Raw genomic sequence first — 25,735 nt, forward strand, 5'->3', positions numbered from 1 at the left:
GGAGTACAATGGTACCTCGGGTTACAGATGCTTCAGGTTAAAGACTCCGCTAACCCAGAAATAGTACCTAGGGTTAAGAACTTTGCTTCAGGATGAGAACAGAAATCACGCGGTGCAGTGGCAGTGGGAGGCCCCATTAGCTAAAGTGGTACCTCAGGTTAAGAACAGTTTCAGGCTAAGAACGAACCTCCAGAACAAATTCAGTTCTTAACCCAACACACCACTGTATATTCAATATATTGGGTGGGTACATTAAGCATTGAGAGGATTCATCTACGCTCATCCAGGCTGCCCTTTTCGCTCTAAAAAAAAATCTGATTTCTATCCCCTGCTTTATATATGATTGGGCAGACCCAGGTTTAAATAAATTATTCTGCTGCCATCTTGCCTAGTTTGACCTCAAGTGTGCTTCAGCACACACATGAAGAAGGTGGGCATCCCTCATGGCAATCCCTCATCCTTATTTCATGACAATGAAATTAAGAGGACACTTTATTAATTTGGAATATCGGAATGATAAAATGGAGGGTACAAAGGTGTACAAAGCAAGGTAGATGTACAGTACCTTCCCAGGCAAAACTACACAATTAGGTCAGCAATATACCCAAATTGCTTCCACATGCTTCATTATTTATGGGTGAAATTCAGCTGTGTCGATCTGTCAGCAGAATCAACACCATAGCTGCCAAGTATCCCGTTTCCGCTGGGAAAACCCCCTTTTTCCTACCGTTTCCCGGCGGTCTCCCGTTTAGTTTTTAATCCCGATATTCTCCCTTAAATCGGCTTCTGTCGGCGGCCATTTTTCTGGTGCCGCTTTGCCCTTCTATGGGCACCAGAAAATAGTGGCGCCGGCGCCGGAAGTCGCTTCTGCGCATGACTGGAAACGTGTAAAAGCGACTTCCGGTGGCGCTTTGCCCTTCTATGGGCATCAGAAAATGGCGGCGCCGGAAGTCGCTTTTACGTGTTTCCGGTCATGCGCGGAAGCGACTTCCGGCGCCGGCGCCGCCATTTTCTGGTGCCCATAGAAGGGCAAAGCGCCACCGGAAGTTGCGTTCACGCAACCTTCGGTGTCGCGCACTGCCGATCCCGGATCTTTCCGTCCAGGACTTGGCAGGTATGATCAACACCCCTGTCAGAGCAGATTCCCTCCCCACTGTACACCCCCAAAATCTGCCCCAGAGGGCTAGAGGGAGCTATGGAGAAGATTTGGGGCATGGGGCTAGGTGTGGCAAATGCAATGGGATGCTGTCACAAAGCTGCCCTCCCAACACTGGAATTGCTGTCATTTACCTGGATGGTGCAGGAGCAGGTCTGTGGTGAGGTCAGCATTGCACCTGTACATCGATAGGAGCACTGGATTGCCTCTGCTAGTCCACCCAAAAAGACCTACCAGTAACTAACCTCACCACCACACCACCTACCCTATTCAGGTAACTGGCAGCAATGCTGGGGTCAACAAGGTAGCTCCATTGCACCACACCTACATGGGGGGGTGCAGGGGGAGGAGAGGAAGGGGCTAAAGTGACTGCTTGGCTGTTTGAATCCATCCAACGAGGCAAGTACCCATCATACAAATTCAGTTCAGTAATGATCTATTCAGTAATGATCTAGCAGTGTCATACTTGTGCAGATTGCTTACCTTTCTTTTTAATTTCAGGAATAACTTTCTTTTCATGTGTTACCTTTTTCTTTTCTTCCACTTCTAAAACATGAATCAAAAGATGACGATTTGGCTTTGCATCTTATGGAATTACAGTAGGCAGAGTTCTTTGAACATCAGGTCAATTAATTGCCACATCTTAAAACCAGAAACACCCTACCTTTTGTTTTAATTTCAGGAATAGCTTTCTTCTGTTGAACCACTTTTTTCGCCTTTTCTTCTTCTAAGGAATAAATCCAAAAGGCATTGTTTCGCTGTGTGCATTTCTCACTTAAAATGTATAGAACTTTTATTTTGAGGATCAATTTCTACACTTGAGGAAAAATAAGAACTTAACAGGACCCAAACATAGCTGCCAAGTTATCCCTTTTTTAAGGGATTTTCCCTTATGCTGAATAGGCTTCCTCGCGAGAAAAGGGAAAACTTGGCAGCTATGGACCCAAACCCAGAAAAAATGCAAAAGGTAGAAAATGTTGCCTGGCTAAGTTGATAGCACATATCAACACATGGGGCAGGATTCAACTAGGTTGTTGCATATGTGGAATGAGGTCTGCTTGTGCCATGGAACTTTCCCCCATTCTATTTCCCGTGTCCCCTGAATCTGCTCTGAAGGGTTGGGGGGAACTCCAGAACAGGCTTAGGGAGCTTTTGTGGGGCCTACAAAGGTGGAAAGGGTGGGAAAGTCTTGTGCAGTCTTGTGCAGACTTTTCTTTGTCTTCTCTCTCTCTCTCTCTCTCTCTCTCTCTCTCTCTCTCTCTCTCTCTCTGCCGTGTGCCAACTCAAATGAGCAAGAATATGCACATAAGGTTTTTGCAGGGTTTTTGCCTATATGTGCAATACAGTGCCAACCAACATAGAAATACCAACCCAGCAAAAAAGGGTGGGGGTGGCATTAGATCCATATATTCATTTTGGGCTATGATGGCCTATCTAGAGTAGCAGAAGAGTGGCACAAGTGGCTGCCGGGGGGGGGGGGGGAGAGAGAGAGAAAAAAGCAGGAAATATTCTCATCCTCCTTCCTCCACAAGGGAACCTCTACTGGATCACAGTGCCTTCCATGAATGGAAGAAGCCCTTTGCCAGATGGACAATTTGGATCCAATCCAGTGTCTCCAGTAAAACAAACGGAATCTACATGCTCTCAGTATGCATTAGGATTTATTCCTGTGAGCAATTAATGATGCACAGGTCAAGAACTGAGCTTGATGTTGAATTCCTGCTTTATTTATACACACATGTAGTGTATCTAGACTAGTCATATGAAGAGAGCTTCAGTGAGAACTAGGTATCACTGATAACCTAAAAACTAAAGAAAACAACAATTTATACTACTTACTTATTGGCTTTGTAGTTGTCACATTAGGTTTTCCAACTGCGTGAGCAAAATAATATAAATACTATTTTTTAAAAAATATAGTTAAACCAAGGAATAGAAATAATAAATTACAAAGGCTGAAAAAGCACAGCGTGTGCTCAGAAGCACAATCAGTGATTGAAAATATTATAAAACAGATATTTTCTCAAGAGCTAGAAACCACATAGTCATTTTGCATATTGGTTCCATAAATATAAGCAAAAACTATAGGGGAGGGTAAGGGAGTGTTTAGAAACATGCCAGAATTTGCACGAAAACCAAATTGAATCTGCCTGTATGACAAACAATACAGTTCGCTGATATCTAAAATGCAATGGTATCTCCATTAAACTGTTTAGTCACATGAGTGGCTCCTTCATCTAGACCATTTTTCTTTTCACTCCACAGTGCATGGGCCAACTCAGGTTGATCAATTCAATCCAGCACAAGTATATCTACAAGACAGATATCCAAGGATACTGCTTGGATTAAAAGTCCTCAAATCTAGCACCTTGCTATAAACCCATGACCTTCAGGAAAGGGCCATCGCTCTGTGGCAGACGAATACAGAAGGTCCTAGGTTCAAGCCCTGGCATATCCAGATAGCTCTGGTAAAAGACTCCTGTCTGAAATGCTGGAGGGCTGCTGCCAGTCAGTGTAGACAATACTTAGCTAAGTGGGCAAATGCTCTGAGTATAAGGCAGTTTCTTACACACACATGCTTGTTAAGGGATGCTTAATATAGTAAGCTCTGACTGTTTATGAACACCTGTTTATAAAATGTAATGTCTCCCCTTGTACGTCCAACAGGTGATCTGTACTATTAGACTTAACAGCAACTACCATCTGTTCTGTGTTGTTGTTTTTTTGCCAGGGCCCACTTCCCCCTGCATCTCCCATGTTGCCTTCCATCCTGTTCTAGAAGATGCCTCTTCTGAACTATAAGTCCTTCCATGTGTGCAAGGACACCAGTTGGATTCCACCCTGTATGTATAGTGTCCTTACATAGTTTAGTCACTATATGAAACTGGACTTAGTTATATCTGGGTGGTGTGTCCTGTAAGCCTTCATAGACCACTCCAAATACATTGGCAGTCCCAGGAACTTCTTAAGCTTATTCAATGAAACATGATGTTTGGAGTAAGAAATATTATGCAATAGGAACTGATGTGGGAAAATTTAAAAACAAAACACGGAAGTATCTTTGGAAGTGTGGGAGAAATGTATTCAGCATTTGATGGGAACAGGGGATTTTAAGAAGGGCACATTGTGTTTTCTTACAAGCAAATAGCCTGAAAAGAACTTATTCCAAGGTAAGTGTACATAGGATTTGCAATCCAAGCCTATTACATGTCTAGCCTCTTTTCAGAATCTTCCATTGCATTAGCTTGTCTCTGTCTCCCAAACATGTCATGACTGCTTCTTCTCTTTCACTCCAAGCCTGACACCTCAGAGATGCATAAATGGGAAGAATAAAGCATGCTAACAGCCCACATAAAGAATTAGATGGATCAAGGAGATTGCATGCTCAGTTTGCCACAATATATGCAGCTTATTTAGGCCTTAGCAGCATTTCCAAGGGTGATCTTCTGTGATATCAAAGAACTGTTTTTAAAGTTCCCCAAACCTCATTTTCTTCTGCAGGCCCTATCCTACCTGCTGCCGTGCAGAATCCTAGGTTTACGGGGAAAGTTCCTGGGAAATTGCCTGAATCAAAAAGGTGGTTTTCTAAAGTGAAATTTAACTTTTAAAAGTCACTGAGATTTATTTCTGAAGGAATGAAGGATTGAAAGATGTGATGAGAAAAATGAGAAGGATTTAATGTTAAGCCTAAAAAGGTCAGGCATATTGTGCTGAATGGTCTTTGGTGGCTTCTGCAGCATCTCATGTTTTCCACCTGTGATGTCAAGTATCTTTTAAGAGATGGAGAGGAGGAGGGGGGTAAGAGTGCTGGCTTTCAGCCAAGTGTCCTTCAAAGTCGATTTGAGTGTAACAACAGCCTGTTGATCTGCTGGTGATGGGAAACTCTAAATATAGCAATGCACTTGAGTTACAAGGCATGGTGCTACACAAACGAGACCCTCTCTGGAGAAACGCACTGCAAGGATCTGTATTTTCACACTTAAACTTCAAAGATGATACAGGTAGTCAGTCACATTAATGCTGACTCTAAAAGAGCTTGCCTGCCCATCCATCATCTGCAAGAGGAGGTAAGAAAGGTGCTGAAAAAAAGCTATCCTCAGTATGCTGTGTTGTTGTGGTGGGGGTGGGGATAACCAGAAGCAAAACTAAACTAGGCAGGAGTGAATGCCAAAAGGGCCTACAAGGTGGTCCGGTTCACTTAAGTCTTTGATGCATCCAGCACTTATCTTTTGCTTCTTATCAAAATCCCTGGAAACCGTTACGGAGAGAATTTTGTGGGAGATATTTTATATATTAGCTCAGCTTTTGATAAAATATTGCTTTGAAGTTAGAAATGAAAAAGTTCAGGAAGATAGAAATGAAATGTATTACTATTAACAGAGTCTTTCAAAACACTTCCGGAGCAGCGTGCTCAGCGAACGGGTGAGGGATTGCGCTCCTGACAACTTGAGGCAGTCCCAACGCCAGAGAAGGAAAGTGGAGCAATAGGCGGTATAAGTTTCCCCCAAACTCAGGTGGGGATCCTGAGGACAGAGCCCAGGACAGTGCAACAAAGGAGTTTCCCCCACCCAAAAACATCAAGTCGTGGAGTTAAAGCAGGGAGAATGTCAGCGCTAAAGGGCAGAACCATTCTCCACCCCTGATGTAGATATTGTTTGCATGTGGACATGCTCCTCACTGTGTGTCAGCTCTCTCCGATTTATTATATGTAAAAATAGGGCATAATATGCACACATACTGCTAATGTCACACAAAAATAGTTTACTAGAATCCAAACTCTGTATGCATCTCTATACTAGTTTTTTAGAATGAATTGCCCTGCATGAAAAGCACTATCATTTCAATTCTTGTTAGCAATGAGGTAAGGGAAATTGCTGCAAATGTGAGCAGTACAATTATCCTGATATTTTACAAGTCCAACACTTGCAATAGTATGATTATATATGCATTTATCATCTCTCTCTTTTTCTTTTTTTTTAAAAAATCCCCAAAACTTATGAAATAACTATTTTTAAACTACAGAAATATTAAGGCAATCTGTGAGCCTTTTATTGTAAATGTTAATGCTTTGAAATGGAAATTTCCCAATATAAGTCATGCTGCCCCTGCCAATCAAAATATAAAATCAATCACTTTGATTTGCAAGAGCAAAAGCTGTAGAATGACAAATGCTTGAAACAGCTATTGTTTGCTGTCATAGAACTACACGGTCTTAGAAAACTGTATAAAGAAGTATGTTATATACGGTATATAATAAGCTTTGTCACACACATGCATAGACACACATACACACCACACAAATAACTGAAACAGTAAGCGACAAGACTGCTGTTCGGTAATGAGACAATAGTTAACATATCATTCAATTTCAGACATTTCACTTCATTTTTTTTTCTTTAAGGGACTGTAGATTGCTTGACTGAGAACATGAACAGCAGAATTTTTATTTTCCATTCTGTATTACAAATCCACTTTGTGTTAGGCAACTGAGTCCCAGGGAGGTTTAAAACTGTGCACTAAAAATATATATATTAGCAAACGGAGTGCAAATGTCCTATAATATGCCAGTTGTCTTAGCTCAGGGATGAGCAAATCTAGGCTCAGGAGTCAAATATACTCCACCAAACCTCTCTTATTTTTCCTTCAGGGCTTCTGCTCAGGCCGCATTCCTCACCAGCCCAGCTTTGCACCCTCCTTGGATATTTTGCCTGGCTGGAATGTGTCCTTAAACTCAGATAAAGCCCCTTGCTTGCCAAAATGTGGGATAGAGAGGGGTGTAGGTACAAATTGCCTGCTGCATGAAGAGGGGGGTACTTGACAGAGAGGTGCCATTTTCAGTGGCAGTCCTGTATCACATGTGTAGCTCCCACCTCAATGAGCTCAATGTCAGAAATGCTCTATTTTCCATGAAGAAAACTGTCATTTCTCTCTCATCTATTTTGTTGCTTTTTTAACCTACAATTTTGTATGCCAGTTCAGCAAACTGTTTCGTTAATGCTCGCTTTCAAAGAAATAATTATCCTTCCATTTTTAATCATTATTTTGTTCATCTTTGCTTGGAGCTTTTCAAATGCAAAGTGTCACTCTTGTTCCAGATAATACTAAATTTTCTTTCTTGGTCTCTAGAATTATTACATAGTGTTTCATAATTCCAGACTATGCCTACGTAGACTATCCATATGATCCACATTTTTTTCTCAAACTTAAATGCTGGACTACAGCCCCAGACAACCAGCTCTACGCAACATGCTTTTCTTTATGTCATATTTTGCAGGGAGCTCATTTATTGCCTTCTTTTGGCTCTCCATTCTTGAATAAATCCCATTGACTTCTGATAACTGAGTTCTTGGGACGAAAATATGGCCCATTTATTTTTCTACAAGGCGCATGGATTCAGCTGTGTATGCCTCGTTCACCATTACTGCAGCTGCATGCATTAGTTAGCTAAAACGATTGCATACAGCCACCACTGGTATGAAACATACATTGTTCATTCAATAATGGCTAAAACTCCTCAAGAAGATGCAGAAGTCATAATTCTCAAGAATAGAAACTAAATATAAATTTTCATTAAATTTAAAACTTAAAGTAGTGATTACATCTCAAGAAAATGTATATTTATTATTATGACAAACAGGTTGAAACAGCAGCATTCAGTTCCTAAAGGATATGGATTTGCTAATAAGCAGAGGAGAAGCAGAACAGTTGCATCCATCAAAAACAACAAGAAAAAAAATCTGCTTAACACCAGACATTGTAAGGTTCAAACTGGGAATCAAGGATTGGTTTTATCCTTGCTCTAGCCATAGGACAGCCTGTCAGAGGAACTTGATTTTTAATTAGATATATAGATAGATGATTGATAGATAGATAGTAGATAGAGAATGTGTATAGATAGATAAATGATCCTTTAAACCATGCTGATCATTACAAGAAAAGCAGTCTGCTTTCATTTTCATTTTCAATAAATATTTATTATTACAAAAACCACTTAGATTTTTTTAAAAGTGGTATATAAATCTTTCTAAATGATTTTAAAAAATCAGAAGGGGGATTTTCACAATGCTTCAACAAAATTTTATTTCATTTCCCTCTTGCCCATCTTTCAAAGAGCACAGGGTAGCGTATATGATGTACCGGTATGTCTCGCACATTCACACCCTGTGGCCATTTTACCCTGAGAAGTTTAGGCATATTGCTGCTGTGTAGGCTGCAAAATGAAGCCTCAGAACATGAAAGAGAATTGAGTAGCTTCACAGATATTGCACAAAATTTAAAGGAAGGGAAATTGTAGGAAGAGAGTAGGCTGAAAAGATGAGGGAGATAACAGATGGAGTATTGTATTCAGTTCTGAAGAGCACAGTTCAAAAAAGAACATTATTGACAAGTTGGAAGAACTATGAGGATAATAAAAGGTTTAGAAGACAAATCACATCAGGAACCCCTGAAAGAGCTTGGTATGTTAGTTTAGAGAAAAAGAAGATTAAGAGGGAATATGCTGGTAGTTTTAAAATATTGTCAAGAAAGGAGAACTGTTTTTCACTCTACCCACCGTGGACAGGAGAGCAATGGATTCAAATTAAAATGCGACAGATTCCAGTGAAGCATTAGGAAACGTTTATAGCTACAAGGATGATTTGGCAAAAGAATAAACTTCTCTAAAAGTTGCAGAATCTTTTTCTTTTGGGGAGGGGGCAGTTTCAATACAAATTTGAACAGGGTTGTCAGGGCTTGCTATTTAGCATGGGACATCTGTAGTTCAGAACACATGTTATTATCGTCCAGGCAAACCCTATTATTTCTTTCCTGAAAGGGCACACTGAACAACTATTATCTGACCCAGGGAAATGGGCCTTTGTACTACATACAAATCCCCTCACTTTAAAGAGGGTGACTATACTGTGCTCACAACATTGCCATAGTTATTATGACGTGTGAAATATAATTGCAAAAAATGCTCTTTAAATACGCTGCTGTCCTCCCCTCATCAATAAAAATATTTGAAGACACCTGCTGTCCAAAGGCCTATGTAGTCCAACATCCTGTTTCTCAAATTAGTCAATCAAGTGCCTCTGGGAATCTCACTAAACAGGACATGTTGACAATAGCCACAACCTAAATGTGGATCCTGGGTGTGAAAAGGTTGAAGACACATACAGGCTGCCTTCATGTAGAAAACAGTTCTATGACAGACCTTCAATGAGAGAATTGTATAAAGTCAGTCACAAGGCCAGCCTGTTTTACAGTTAACCTATGAAGCAGCAAATGGTGACTGTTTTCAGACTGAATCCAATTGAATCTGTGCTGTCCTCCTATTCATAGAAACCTCTTTGATCCAGCAGAAGCTTCTGTGAATGGAAGGGGGAAATGAGTGGATTTTTGAAAATTCACTCTTTCTTCTGTAGCACCCTGTTTCACCTTCCACAGAGTTTCCCAACCCTCTGGAACAGATCAGGTGGTGGCAGCACAGGGAATTACAGAAAGAAGAGGGGAATAATCACCTTCCACAAGGGGTACTCTTGGATACAGCTCCTAAAACCGCCGAGAAAAATAATGTACGGTATTGATTGAAAAATATAGGCGCTTAGAGTCAAGTGTAATTAAGTGGTGCATAAACTGCTAAAATAAGTAAATATTCAAGGCTGTTAATCTCCAGCATGCAGTCTAAAGAATGCAGTAGCAAAAATGAGTGAGGATCTACTTGTATAACTTGAAACTGTTAAAACCACCTGAAGTTGTTCTTAATACTGTGTGAGCAGAAGGCGGATTGTGCAAGGGTTAAGGCCATCAGAAGAGCCGTGCTGGAGCAGAACAAGGCCTTTCTAGTCCAGCAGTTGCTTCTCAAAGTGGCCAACCTGATGCTTGGGGGAAGCCCACACGCAGGGTGCTAGCACAGTAGCACTCTCCTGCTCATGATGCTACTCAAAGGCACAATGTCTTCGATCCTAGACATAATATCACCATCATGACTAGCTGCCATTTTCATTCCTGTCTCAGCTCCCTGTACTCCCCATGAAAAGTCATCCCAGAGTGGCGGAGCAGGGCAGGCAGGCAGGCAAACATGGTGGACTATGTTATCTGAGGAATCCAACTGAAAGGGGGTTGGGAACCTGCCCTACTTGCTCAAGGATCACGATTTTGAGGTGATTCCATTGCAACCCTGCAAGGCGTAGCCCACAATGTTCAGCAGAACCCCCTAAACAGCCAGAGAGACTTTATGGGAAAGTCATTCATTGTGTGAGTTTCATTTCTGTTCACACAACACTGGATACAGTGCATAAGGCTGGCCTCAGTAAAAGCAGGGTTAGGATTCCCCATAAGGATCTATGAGAAATTTTTTAAGAACAGAAACTGAACTTGCCTTCAACAGCGGGGATTGCAGGTGTCATTGCTGGGGTCTGTGGAAACCAAAGGTGAGGAGGCGGCCCTGCACATAAGACAGGAATGAAACATTGATCAACAAAGAAAACATTATTTCCAATGTAGTGCCTACTTAAGTACGCATGAACAGCACTTTCTTTTTAACAGTCTCTGAGCAGCTTGGACTCTCTTCTGAATTGTTTGCGTTTATTACTAAATACCTATCAGCAATGGAATGGAATGGCAGAACAAACAGAACTCATCGGTTCTGCCTTTCAGATTGCTAAGCAAGAAATCGCAGAAGTAAAACAGCAGAAACTTATTTTTTGAATTATTTGCCATTCAATATTTCTTCAGGACTAAAGAACACAAAAGATCGTTAAAAATAAATAAATTATTAGGTTTTACATTTTAGTATTCAATACATTTATCATATAAACAAAGAAGATAGAAATTAAAACTCCCCCCACCCCGTGACTTCCCTCAACTTCTCCTTCTGGTTCTTTAACAATTTGTTACTTCTGCTTGATTCCCCCCTCTTGTTTTTCATCTTTTAATTGCACACTCTTATATTCTTATCATTTTTAAACCAAATTTTCTTCAAATTACATCTTACATTTAATTAAATTCCATATTATTATCTCTTAAACTTTACTCTTGTTTTCTTAATTGTAAGTGTTTACTCAAACCCTTCTCTGAGTCAAGAACACAAAAGATCAATATAATAAAACGCTTTCACATTCGTGTCGCCTTTTATGAACGACAGTACACTTTCTTCTGCTTTTAACATAAAGGGCCAGTCTAATTAACCAATATCCAGTGGACTGTACACTTTTTATAATAAGTAATAGTTGTTTCCTATTATGCATACTGTTCTGCCTAGAACTATAGCGCTATGATGATTTAATGGGCTGCTATGTTATGTTCAGATGGCGTGTTCCTCTCAGGACAGCTTTTTACATCACACAGAAAGAAGAAGGAACATGAATGAGTCCCAACTCCATTTATCACGCTTATGAAATAATATGCAATGGAGAAAACAATGTATTTCCCACAGGTGTCCATGCATCATTGGATCATTGTACAGCATGGTGGAATCTACTGTACACATATATTTTTTCAAAAACGCTGTTAAAATGCTTTTTTGAAAAACGTTTTGAAAAGTACATTGAATTTGGCATAGCTCAGTGCTGCCATCTAGTTTTATTTGTAGCTGTATAGCTGAGTCCTATGTCAGCCTGCCCCAACCTAGTGCTTTCAAGATGTTATTGGACTCCAGTTCCTATAACCTCTGACCTTTGGCCCTGCTGGTTGGGGTTGATGGGAGCTGGAGTCCAAAAACATCTATAGGGCAGTAGCTTGGAGAAAAACTGAAATAAACCACAGGCTTAAGGCATGTTCAGGTGTTTGCCCAAACATGTGAACTGTATCTACGGACTCGGGGCAGGCACCTACACACATGCCCCATCCTAATGTCCCTGCATGCACCATACTCAGTTCCCAGCCTTCTTGTGCTGACCATGGGAGAGTAGAACTCTCCACAAAAGCTGGGTCTCCTGTTGCACAGCATTCTAGTCATGTCCAAGTGAGCTTGAGCAGAAGCCACCTGTAGACCTTACACTGCTCAACAAGGAGATGGTCGGGGGTGAAAGATATCTCTAATGGGTGTGAGAATTTAGCAATGGAGCTTAAGTATGTGCCCCTTCCTCCTTCCACTGATAACAGTGTTTAGAGGTTCAGGCAAATGCCTGAACACACCATATCCTTTGGGGCTTCAATAAAACAAAACAGGAAGTAATAGCTTCTTTCTGAATAGCAATCCATGGGACTAGAATATTCTTGCTCTCTGCTAGTAAATAGCTCTTTCCATGCTCGGAGGATAATTACAATTAAAAAGTCGATTCTTCACCATCCCACCAGCCCCAATTACTGTACATTTGAGATGTGTTGGCAGCCAGTTTGGCAATAAATAGGTACCGTAGTTCCTGCACCTTGTTGGATTTGCCTCATGCATCTTTCTGCGATGTGGTGCCCCCTTACTCCTTTTGTATTTTCTTTTTCGAAACAGATATATCACCCTTTAGCAATATTTTCATAAATATTGAAAACAGGTGCCACTCACAAAAGGAATAGTAATACTTATGACCCAAAGGCTATGGTGTAATATGGACGCAGAGCTAGGGCACTTTTATAGCAGATGTTTCTGCAGGGACTTTTAACAGAGTAGCAAAGTAGAAAGTTTCAGAAGCTTTGCTTCTATCATCACATAGCAATATTTTTAAATGCCCACATTTGTGGAAAATTATTTTGTAAATATACATTATCAACTTTCATTCTGGCATCCGAGCCTTCAGGGCAGATAATGAATGAACAAAGGTGTGCTTTACATATTTTGAAAATAGATCTGACAGTTGATCTAGGGCAGGCACCCCCAAACTTCGGCCCTCCAGATGTTTTGGACTACAATTCCCATCTTCCCCGATCACTGGTCCTGTTAGCTAGGGATCATGGGAGTTGTAGGCCAAAACATCTGGAGGGCCGCAGTTTGGGGATGTCTGATCTAGGGTTTTAATCTGAAATTCCTAATGCTGTCCTGAACACACACCAAGGCAATCCTATACACACTTACCTGGGAGTAAGTCCCACTGAACTCAGCAGAGCTTTCATTTGAATAGATATCTATAGGATTGCACTGTTTAATTCAATACCTCAATCTTCAAGACAAATATTGCAAGGGAACCTATTTTACTTTCCCCCCGGACTTTTTTCTGCAGAGGTTGAGTTGAGATTTGAACTGTAGAATTATATCCTAAATGTGTATACCAAATTTCACCCACATTCAAGGCAGATGTTTAATTACAATCGATTTAAAACACATAGATGGAGGAAGGATGCTTATTTGGACCTGAAATACAGAATTATGGGAATAATTGTAGCCAATTTCATTCTAATATCCTAATGTTCAGCGGAGCTATTACATTATCATCAAACCAAACAGAATGCAGATTGGGCCAGTAGTTATAATACTGCACTTTGCTTGGTGCATACTCGCCAAACCCATGCAAATTCATGTTTGCATTTGCATAAAACACAAAACATGCAATTCATATAAAAATGTTATATCCAAATTTATTTAAAAAGCATGTATGTTTCCGTTTTGGTGTATAAAGCTCCTACAAGAGTGTTTTATTTCTGTTATTAACAGGGAAAGGCTGCATAGCTCAAGGGGAGAACACATGCTTTGCATGCAAAAGATCCAAAATGCAGTCCCTGCCACCTCCAGTTGCTGCCAATCAGTGTAGATAGTAGTAATCTAGAGGGATCAGTGGCCCTACTAGGTGGAAGGCAGCTTCTTATGTTCCTGTGTGATACTATGTTCACTGGAGAACTCTAGAAGCTAACAAACCTCCCACACTTTTATACTTTGGAATATTGCATAGAAGCTTACAGGCTTGTGTGTGTGTGTGTGTGTGTGTGTGTGTGTGTGTGTGTGTGTGTGTGTGTGTGTGTGTTATTTATTACTTTACTTTATATACAGCTTACACACCAGAATGGCTTCTAAGTGTTTTACAACTATAACATCAATTATAAAATACATACATAATTTAAATACGCAACCAAACAGTTCTATCCAAACAGCAAAACATAATGAATTAAAATACAAACAAAACGGGGCAGTTAAAAATGTATGGCAACTAAAATAATTTAGAACAAACAAACAAAAAATAGCTGGTGGGATGCCAATGCTGATGGTGCCTCTTGTATTACAGCAGAGAGGTCATTCTGCTGCAATACTGGTGCCACCAGTGGAAAACCCGCCTCTGTGTTACCAAAAACCATCAGGCCATGGCAAAACTAAGAACTTTGTTGTTGCAGAGTTAAACCAGATGTCATCCAACTTTGCCACAGAGAGCTGCCTAAGCCCATTCTACAGATGCATATCTCACATCAGAATACTTCTGAATATAATTAAGGAGGAATTTTGACCCATGTCTTAAAAGCAAGACTGGAAGGCTTTGAAAGCTAATGGTGAGTAAATCTGAAGCAATTATGTGCATGCATGAATTATTTGCTATAGGGAAGACTAATGATGTCACCCAAACCTAATTACCTGGTTCAGAATACAAACCAAATAGTATTCTGCGCCGTGCCTTCTGGCATCAGGTGATCATACACCCCCAACTAGCTGCATTTTAGGCCCTTATGCAAAAGCTCTGATGTTTTACTCTGAAACTATCCTAGATTACTGCAACATGAAGTGAAGTAGGTATGTGCAGACTGGTTTTTCTTGCCCAAACTCTTGTTGATTACTGTGAACTGCTTGCCTGGACCACCTGACCAAGTCTTATATTACATGAGTATTTTTCGTTTCTTTCAATCAAATGCATTTAGCTGTTTTCACTATTTCTATGATTGTTGTATCCAATTCAGATCTAGAACCATCTTTTATTCCTGTTTGGTTTAGGAGTTAGGGTGATGCTTGAATTGCTAGGCACCATACTTGACAGTGTACAGATATGGCACCATCCATGAGTACCAAAATTACATGCTAGGAGAGAACTGTAAGAAAATAGATGAGTTCTCTCATGCCTGCATACCCCAAAAGCTAAATGCTCACTGAGGAAGCCAGTTCCAAAAGGAGTTGACCCATTGCTACATAAAACTCCTCAGACATTTCTTATAATCGGGCACCTAATCCAACATGGTTCTTTCAAAGGAGGCGGATTACATATTCAGCTGCAAATCACTGAGTGTTCAGTAATCAAGTATGTAGATATCAAGGAGACTGTGAGCAAGTGTGAACCATTCCGAGGACAGATGAGAACAGGTGAGCAGAGGTCTCTTGTGACTTTCAGGAAAAGTTTTAATAAAGAAATTGAGCTAAAGGTTTTTTTTTTTTTTAAAAATAGTTTGATAAAAAATTATTTAAAGCCCAATTAGTTTGCCCATTGCCATCTGAAAGAAATGTGATAAATTACACAATCAGAATTAATTTTTTATGGAAGATGATAAAGGGCTGATACTCAGAAGGCTGAGTAAGCCAATAATGAAAAAAGATGGCTGATCATTAAACTTCCCCAGAAGAGGACATGGTCTAGCACCTACAGGTGTTTGCTTTAGGGCCTAAGTATATATATAAAAATGAAAACAGAAAAAACCTTCAACTTGGCAGATGAAAAAAGACCCTTAGGTCAAAATGTTCCTTTTGAGAGGGCCCTCTTCTATCCTGATAAAAGGCCTATCTTATGTTTCCATGTGTTATTAAATGTCTCTCTATTCACTTTGATGAGGAGACACAGAATAGAAGAGCTGAATTAATATTTTATCCATTCTTTTGATTAAATATGTTAAAGGGGATATCCTAAGTCAATTTGCCCTCCCCTGAATAGGTTCAAAGCACGGTTTTAAATTACCTCACAACCATACTGAGAACTGAGAAAGTGGAATACAAATATCATTGCAGTACATGTCTAAATGGTCCTTGACATTAATGCCATGCTGTATGTAAGAAAAGGATGACCACCCCCACTAGTAATCCTGCTGTTAATAAGATTGTAGTCAATCAGATGTTTATCAGAAAGATAAGTGGTGGTCATTCATATTGTAGCAGGACCTTGTGGAAAACATATCCATTTAGAGCCTTTGCAATTTTCAACCATGTTGAAAGATTTGAAACCCTATGGGCAATATCCCTAAGTCATACTCATAGCAGACCCATTGATTCTTGTTACTGGACACTGAAGCATAATTTTTGTTCTGTTATTCCTATCCTGCCTAATTTGCCTTGCATAATTAAAACATACTATGACAGCCCATCTTCAAAGCTAATGTCAACTCTGGCTGGTCCTAAATCTGCTAAATACACCAAGCCTGAACCTACAAGCCTTGCTTGTCCAAAGAGTTGCCAAGGGGGGAAAGATCACTCTAAAGAAAGGCTGGGCCTAAGAGGAGTTTCAGAAATCACCCACCTAGGTAAAAGGCTGCTTACCTCTGGGAGTTGTCATTTTTAGGGCCTCCTCAGAAAACTACCTTCACTCCAGAGAGAGAAATTATAATTATAGTAAGTTTTTATGTTCATTTCTAAATTGTTTGCATTTATTAATGCCTTTATATCTCAGTAAAAATATCATTTTTGGTGAAAGGTTCTAGACTGGAATAACTCTGCAAGCTCAAATCTAACCCCACATGGCTACATCTTCAGGTAACAATAATGATCTTCAGAAGACCATATACATTGAGAATGTAGAAAGAAACCTAGCAACCAAGTACACCTTCATTAGTGGTCTTTCCAAGGTGTCTACCTTGAGGATGGGAAGCACAATTTAGGGTTACTCGTTGCAGCTAATTACCTCCTTGGCATATCTCACAAGTGGAGGTCTTAGAACCCACAAAATCCAGTAAAACAGGGGCATTCAAGTCCTCCTTTGTGGTCAGGTTTTTGACAGGAGTAATCAAAGGTAAAGCTAAGGCTTCGTACCTGGCCAAAAGGGGATGGTGCTGATGTTGTCAATGTATACAAAATGCACACCGGGGGTGGGTACTTTGAAGGGAAGATGAGAAACACATTCTTTGGTGTTGTTTGTTAGTGATGAAGTAACTATCCAAGCAGAAATAGCAGGCAGGCACTTGGACATACAGGTGAGGATGGCAGGAAAATGTCCAGTGCTGAGAAACATAGTTGGGTGGATGGTGCGTAGAAAGAAAAGAGTGGAAAACCAATATACTCCTGTTTGATGAATTCCAACAGATGGAAGGCATATTCCTGAATGACTGAAGAGAGGAGCTGGGTTAGAACTGATACATGGAAAGGTAAGGCCTAGTAGAAGCCAAACCAAAGAGGGTACTCAAGTATATCACCATGCTTTCTCAATGCACCATCTCAATGCAATGGAACAAGCAAACATTTGCAGATACTTTCTCCAAGAACATGAAGAATAAATGAATAAAGTTAACAGCCATCCACAATTTCTCTGATACAGTACAGGGAAGGCTTTCCCACCAAACTGCCAATACTTCTTAGTCTAGCTTCTCAGCTGACATCACACTTTTATTTAAATAATGGCAAGTCATAAGTTTCTGACTAACTTTGTATCACAGAATCTCAGCTTCTAACTATTATGCAGTATATTCTCGTAGTTTAAAAGTGGAGTGGTGGGTGAAAAACAAGGAACTCATAATTATGGCTATCTTTAGGAGGCTCAGAGTAGATACAACTCCCATTGCAACCAACTGTTCTGTAGAGCTCAGAACCAAGCACTTAATTAAAAAGATTATTGCTGATATTACAGTATCGCAACCTCTAATGTTCCATGAGGTCAGTGTATCCTGGGGATGCTGTAATAGGACTGGTAAGCTCAGCTATAACAAGCAGCAATGCAATTAATCATTTAAACGTTTATAATCTGGTACACTTGCTATCTACCAGGGAGCACGCAAGCATGCTAATAGGATGACCCCTGCCTCCAATATGAGGGATTAGATATTGACCATCAAAATATTCAGTATGTTTCGTTTGATTTTTTTAAAAAGAAAATCTTTGAGCCCAACCTTTCAGAAACTTCCAGGCAGATTCTGGGGGGAAAGATTGGTGTACCATCCACTCCCTAAATGGCAGGAGACAGGAATAAAGCACGATTGTGGACAAGTGAACACAGAGATATATTTAAAAAATGCTTTATACCAAGGCAGACCCTTAGCTAATCTAGCTTTCTATTGCCTATTCAGACTGGCAGTGGCTATTCAAGGACTTTCTTAACCTTACTATATGAGAGCCTTTAAGTTGAGCCCTGAGCCTTTGGACCTTCTGCATGCAGACTCTATGCCACGTAAACACATTAGCATGCTTTATACCAAATCAGACTATTGGTCTATTTAGCCCACTATGATGTACTGGTGCTCTCCAAGGTCTCAAGTAGAAACCTTTTCCAGTCCATTTTTCTTTTAAGGGAAGATCCAGTCACTTTAAAGTGAAGAACCTAGATCCTTAGTGCAAGACCTGAACTCTTCTCTTGGGCCATTTGCACTGATCTAGAGCTAGATTGGGGCATTTATATTCTGAATAATTATATTAATATATTCTACTATAGTTGTAAAGCATATTTAGAATGAGAAGATGAACATAAATAAATTTCATATATAGTATTGTTCCCAGATGTGAGCTAATCTCTTCAGATAATTATTGCTGATGGATACATTTTTCAAATGTATTTCCTGAATGGTGCACATAATATGTCATTTATTATTGTGCACTGCAGCCTTCTAGACTTTCATATTGCAGTTTACAGGATCAATTAGGCACTACTTGACACAAATCTTTTGCTCTGGTGTGAACTGTCAGCTTCACTAAGCAAATATAAATGAAGCTACCATGAAAGACCAAACTATTTTAAGTCATAAACAAAAGAGAGCAGGTGTACACAATGAAGATGAACTTTACAAGAGCAAAGCAGTGTTTTGAAGAAATGACACAAGTTGAAACAATTGCTCGTGACACTATTTCTGCAGCTAATGTGAAGCAGCAGTGGTGAGAATTTCTATATAGCTAGAAAATATTCCATGAATCCTAACAAGATGGGTTTAATATGACAAGAGGATGTCATTTGATTCCCCAGGATTCCTTTCTCTTCGTCCCCTCTGCACTCCAGTGGCCTTCTTTGCTGGCAGAAGAGCCCTAATAAGCAGCACTCTTCATCATGCTCACACTGCTCAAAAATGACAAAAGCCTATGTGCAGTACTGAAAAAAAGACAGCATCTTCTTATGGAGTTGCCAATGCTAGCTAATGGCAAGTTCACTAAACTGAAAAGAAAACACAGTAAGCAGGACTCATTTTCAGAACTAAGCTGTAAAAGCCAGGGCTGCTTAACTGGGGTACAATTTATTAAGGTCATCATCAGCATCATGATCCCATCTTTCCTTCATTGAGCTCTGCAAGCATGCTTGGATCTTCCCCATTCCATCCTCACAGCAGCCCTATGGTGTAGATCAGGTTGAGTGACAGTGGCTGTCCCTTGCCACCCAGTGATAGTCATGGCTGAACAGGGTTTTGATCACAGGTCACTCTAGATCTAGCCCAGCACTGCAACTGCTATGCAGCACTGGCAAGAGGTAGGAGAAAATCACACACACACATCTGTTGCAGATCACATATCATTATTTCTATAAGGAGCATATATATCTGTTGACAACTCACTGGTTCTGCAAACTGAGCGACTATTGTTAGAAACATACATACATTTGAAGCTTGCTTCGGGCATTCACTTGCAAACTTGTGAAGGGGCTTTTGCGGGGAACCTGTGGGACTAGCTCCACTCAGCCAGTGATGCCACACCTGCCAGCAATACTCCTGAGTCAACACGTGATTTTCTGAATCTGAAGGAGAGCACCATCATAACTTGCAGGGTTTCCAATACTGGGATGGGAAGCTTGTTGGGCACTCTCAAAAGATGGTGCTGGAGGACATCTACCGTGTTTCCCCCTTTTTAATACGTAGTCATAAAGTAAGCCAGGGCAGCAATTTTAAGCATTTGCGAAAGATAAGCCATACCCCGAAAATAAGACATAGTGTATCTCCATGCCTGCAGCAGCGCGGGCGGAGAGCTGAGCCAGCGGCCGGGCCTCTGTTGCTTCTAGCCCAGTTTCTAGTTTCTAGCCCAGCAGCTTGGAGCACCCAGGAGCACCGGAGCCAGCGGCCCTGCTTCTGCCTGGCCGAGGAGGCCTGCTGTTCCGCCGCCCGGAACCGGCTGCTGGAGCGCGCGGAGCGCCCAGCAGCCCCGGAGCCGAGCGCCAGAGCCAGCGGCCTCAGCTCCATCCAGCCGCCGCCGTCCCGCCGCCCGGAAACGGCTGCTGGAGCGCACGGAGCGCCCAGCAGCCCCGGAGCCGAGCGCCAGAGCAAGCGGCCTCAGCTCCATCCAGCCGCCGCCGCCCCGCCGCCCGGAAACAGCTGCTGGAGCGCGCGGAGCGCCCAGCAGCCCCGGAGCCGAGCGCCAGAGCAAGCGGCCTCAGCTCCATCCAGCCGCCGCCGCCCCGCCGCCCGGAAACAGCTGCTGGAGCGCGCGGAGCGCCCAGCAGCCCCGGAGCCGAGCGCCAGAGCAAGCGGCCTCAGCTCCATCCAGCCGCCGCCGTCCCGCCGCCCGGAAACGGCTGCTGGAGCGCACGGAGCGCCCAGCAGCCCCGGAGCCGAGCGCCAGAGCAAGCGGCCTCAGCTCCATCCAGCCGCCGCCGCCCCGCCGCCCGGAAACGGCTGCTGGAGCGCGCGGAGCGCCCAGCAGCCCCGGAGCCGAGCGCCAGAGCAAGCGGCCTCAGCTCCATCCAGCCGCCGCCGTCCCGCCGCCCGGAAACGGCTGCTGGAGCGCACGGAGCGCCCAGCAGCCCCGGAGCCGAGCGCCAGAGCAAGCGGCCTCAGCTCCATCCAGCCGCCGCCGCCTCCCCGCCACCCGGAAATGGCTGCTGGAGCGCGCGGAGCGCCCAGCAGCCCCGGAGCTGAGGGCCAGAGCCAGCGGCCTCGCCTCCACCCGGCCGCCGACGCTCCGCCGCCCCGCCGCCCGGAAACGGCTGCTGGAGCGCGCGGAGCGCCGAGCAGCCCCGGAGCTCAGCGCCAGAGCCAGCGGCCTCGCCGTCGCCGTCCCGCCGCCTGGAAATGGCTGCTGGAGCGCGCGGAGCGCCCAGCTGCTCAAAGCGCCCAGCAGCGCTCAGACAGCCCAGCAGCATGGCGCGCAGTGCCCAGCAGTGCCCCAAGCCAGCAGCCTGGCCCGGCTAAGAAGACCTTAAGGTGCTGTAAAAACTGTAATAACGTAAAAAAAATAAGACATGCCACCAAAAATAAGCCACCCTGTGGTTTTTTGAGGGAAAAAAGCAATAAGACGGTGTCTTAAAATGTGGGAAACACGGTATGTGATGCCCTGAACACTGGCCTATGTGGTTCCAATAGGTTGCAACTTGTCCCCTGCTATTTATTTAACTCCACCCCCATCGTTCTGCCCAGACACTGAGGTCCAGCGCCGAGGGCCTTCTGGTGGTTCCCTCCCTGTGAGAAACGAAGTTACAGGGAACCAGGCAGAGGGCCTTCTTGGTAGTGGCGCCCGCCCTGTGGAGCACCCTCCCATCAGATGTCAAAGAAATAAACAACTATCAGACGTTTAGAAGACATCTGAAGGCAGCCCTGTTTAGGGAAGTTTTTAATGACTGATGTTTTAATGTATTTTTAACCTTCTGTTGGAAGCTGCCCAGAGTGGCTGGGGAAACCCAGCCAGATGGGCGGGGTATAAATTATTATTATTATTATCATCATCATCATCATCATCATCATCATATCATCATCTACATGAAATTACTGGGGGAAATCATTCAGGGATATAGAGTTCAATGCTATCAATATCTGAGTGACATTCTTTGTCTCTCTCTCCTTTTCATCTTTCTCTAGGGAGGCTGCTGAGGTGCCAAACGAATGTCAAACTGAGCAGATGCAACAAACTGATGCTTAACCCTGACAAGGAAGCTTATCCTGTTCAATAGAGCTGATCCAGACATGGGGGTTCAATCTTTGTTAGATGGCATAAAGAAATGTAGGTTCATATTTGGGAGATTTCTTGGATCCAACCCTGACCTTGGATGATGATAATGAATTTTTTTGTACCCCACTCATCTGACTGGGTTTCCCCAGCCACTCTGGGTGCCTTTCAACAGAAGATATAAAAATGCAACAGTATGTCACACATTAAAAGCTCCCCAAAATACTAATAAAGTAATAATAATAATAATTTGTTTGTTTGTTTCCACAAGATCAGAAATGCCTTAACCTAAGTGAGGCTAGTGTGACAACTGTGACTTTTGAAAACTGCCGTTTTAGCCAGAACAGCATGTGTTACATCACCCTGGACTTCTGTAAAAAATGCACCCACATAGGCTACATAGGGAAAGTATTCGGAAACGGCAATTAGTCCAGAACGCTGCCTGGGTTGTTATATTTAAAAATAAATAAGAGTGGGCCACACTCTTTATAGAAATAACTGCACTGGGTTCTAGTGGCTTCTAATTCATTGGCAAACTTTATGGTTTGGAAGCAGAACATTTGAGGAAATCCTGTTTCCATACCAGGTCCTCCCCCCTGCTATTCTATTTATCAGAGTTCCTCTTGTGTGCATCAGCATTCCCAGATGTATGCTTAGCTGAGACCAGAGAGAAGGTCTATTTAGTGACTGCACCGACTTTCCACCGGATAGCTAAAACCTATGTAGGAGAAACAGCAAAGAGTCTTGTGGCTCCTTAAAACATTTTTTTTAAAGGCATAAGCTCTTGTTGGTTTCATCCCATGCATGAAGTATTAATTGGCAGCTATATTTAGGAAGGCTTTGGGAATGCTAACAGTTTAAGATTCTGAACTGATTTGTGTTTTAACTTGCTACATTGGGGCTGTTTTTATCTCATGAGGATGTCTATTCACACTAATGGCTACCTTTTATCTTGTTTGTACTCTGCTGCTTTTTCTCATTTTGTTTTTCACTTACTACTGTTAGCAGGCAGCCTTGAGAGGTGGGCTATAAATGTTTCAAACAAAGAAATCTTTGTCAAAAAAGATCTTCAGTGCAGGGCGTAATATGCGGAGATGTTTCTTTGCCTGAGCTCCACTGAACTGAATAGGAGCTGGGTGCAGTTCTGCTACATTTCAATGGGATTTACGCAGAAGTACTTCCTGACAAATTGTGATCAAAAAAGGGTTGACACGAAGTAAGCCACTTTTTGATTTTTTTTGCATAACTGAATAGAAATATAAAGAAACGTCTCTGGTGCTGGCAATTGTAATTACAGAAAGAATGGTTCGTGATAAATAATACCTGATTAGACTTAAATGATTCAGTGATTAAGTCTTAATTTTCTATGCTTCTCCTAGAATGTGCTTGAAATTATTCTGTATTATGCCTTCCCTTTCAGACAGATTTAAGAATGTGCAGAGAAATGATCCCAGCATGGTATCAAAAGAGTAAAAGACAAAATGTCAAACCAACAAATAATCCCCAATTTTGTAATCTGCATGGGCCATCAAATAAATGAGAGCTTTGGCAAGGATACTGGAAAGCCAGTTAGCAAAGTCTCATTGGGATTGGGAAAACCTGGGTAGAAATCTCAGCTCAACCATAAAGTGATTTGGGTGACCTTGGGCAACTCACCATTTCTCTATCTAAAATGTTTTATGTGAACATTAAAAAAAAAAAACCCCACACAAATTACCCTGACCTTCTTGGTGATACAGTGGGATACAAATGTAGTGGCTAAACAAAAAAACTAGGGCTTTGCAGTGATCACAAGATGTATCTGTAGCATTTGGAAGCAGCCCAACATGTTTTAGATCCACAACGTGTAATTCCAATTTTATTTGTTACTCAGGTCTGAATATGATCTGGAAAATCTGAAGCTTTGTTTCATTCCTGTTACCTATAATGAGGAATCTCCTTCATGGATCACTGCCTTGCGTGGTGAAGGGGCTTGAATAACTCAGAGAAGCTATGAGCCGTGCAAGGCCACCCAAGATGGACAGGTCATAGTGGAGAGTTTTGACTAAATGTGATCCACCTGGAGCAGGAACTGGCAAGCCACTCCAGTATCCCTGCCAAGAAAACTCCATGGACAAAAACAACAGGCATTTAAAAGTTATGACGTTGGAAGATGAGCCCCTCAGGTCGGAAGGCATCCAACATGCTACTGAGGAAGAGTGGAGGACAAGTACAAGTAGATTCAGAGCTCAGAAAGCGGCTGGGCCAAAGCCAAAAGGTCACTCAGTTGTGGATATGCCTGGAAGCAAAAGGAAAGTCCAATGCTGCAAAGAAAAATATTGGTTACAGGTAGGTAGCCGTGTTGGTCTGGGTCGAAGTAAAATATAAAAAAATTCCTTCAGTAGCACCTTAAAGACCAACTAAGTTTTTATTTTGGTATGAGCTTTCGTGTGCATGCACACTTCTTCAGATACCAATATGCACATCGTGTGCATGCACACTTCTTCAGATACCAAAATATTGCATAGGAACGTGGAATGTAAGAACCATGAACCTTGGTAAGTTGGATGTGGTCAAAAATGAGATGGCAAGAATAAATATTGACATCCTGGGCATCAGTGAACTAAAATGGACGGGAATGGGCGAATTCAGTTCGGATGACTATCATATCTACTACTGTGGGCAAGAATCCCATAAAAGAAACGGAGTGGCCCTCATAGTCAACAAAAGAGTGGCGAAAGCTGTACTGGGATGCAATCTAAAAAAGGATAGAATGATCTCGATACGAATCCAAGGCAGACCTTTTAACATCACAGTAATCCAAGTTTATGCAGCAACTACTGGTGCTGAAGAAACTGAAATTGACCAATTCTATGAAGACTTACAACACATTTTACAAATGACACCAAAGAAGGATGTTCTTCTCATTATAGGGGATTGGAATGCTAAAGTAGGGAGTCGAGATAAAAGGAACAACTGGTAAGTTTGGCCTTGGAGTTCAAAACGAAGCAGGGCAATGGCTAATAGAGTTCTGTCAAGAGAACAAGCTGGTCATCACAAACACTTTTTTCCAACAACACAAGAGACGACTCTACACATGGACATCACCAGATAGGCAGCATCGATATCAGATTGATTATATTCTCTGCAGCCAAAGATGGAGAAGCTCTCAGCAAAAACAAGACCTGGAGCTGATCATCAGCTTCTTATAGCAAAATTCAAGCTTAAACTGAAGAAAAGAGGAAAAACCACTGGGCCAGTAAGATACAATCTAAATCAAATCCCTTACAAATACACAGTGGAAGTGAGGGACAGGTTTAAGGATTTAGATTTGGTGGACAGAGTGCCTGAAGAACTATGGATGGAGGCTCGTAACATTATACAGGAGGCAGCAACGAAAACCATCCAATGAAAAGGAAATGCAAGAAAGCAAAGTGGCCTAACAGAAGCAGATGACATCAAGAAGAGGTGGCAAGAATACACAGAGGAATTTTACCAGAAAGATATGGATGTTTCGTATACCCCAGGTAGTGTGGTTGCTGGCCTTGAGCCAGACATCCTGGAGAGTGAAGTCAAATGGGCCTTAGGAAGCACTGCTACGGTAATAACAAGGCCAGTGGAAGTGATGATATTCCAGCTGAACTATTTAAAATTTTAAAAGATGATGCTGTTAAAGTGCTACACTCAATATGCCAGCAAGTTTGGAAAACTCAGCAGTGGCCAGAGGATTG

At 42.1% G+C, this 25,735-nt stretch overlaps 1 protein-coding gene across 20 annotated transcripts in view; it reads right to left on the bottom strand.

The window, feature by feature from the left end:
• Window positions 1–25,735, bottom strand: part of TRDN (triadin) — a 166,150-nt gene that overhangs the window by 67,385 nt on the left and 73,030 nt on the right. For all 20 annotated transcript variants that reach the window (XR_004692212.2, XR_009557338.1, XM_035109215.2 and 17 more), the window contains 4 exons: window positions 10,518–10,583; window positions 2,996–3,031; window positions 1,821–1,883; window positions 1,640–1,702 (listed from right to left, as the gene is read on the bottom strand). Coding sequence is in view for 18 of the 20 variants with exons in the window: in XM_035109215.2 (XP_034965106.1) it covers window positions 1,640–1,702; window positions 1,821–1,883; window positions 2,996–3,031; window positions 10,518–10,583 (228 nt within the window). In the remaining 2 variants the exon portion in view is untranslated. The remainder of the gene's footprint in view (window positions 1–1,639; window positions 1,703–1,820; window positions 1,884–2,995; window positions 3,032–10,517; window positions 10,584–25,735) is intronic.

Source organism: Zootoca vivipara, chromosome 3 (assembly GCF_963506605.1).
Source record: "Zootoca vivipara chromosome 3, rZooViv1.1, whole genome shotgun sequence".
NCBI classification, from domain to species: Eukaryota; Metazoa; Chordata; class Lepidosauria; order Squamata; family Lacertidae; genus Zootoca; species Zootoca vivipara.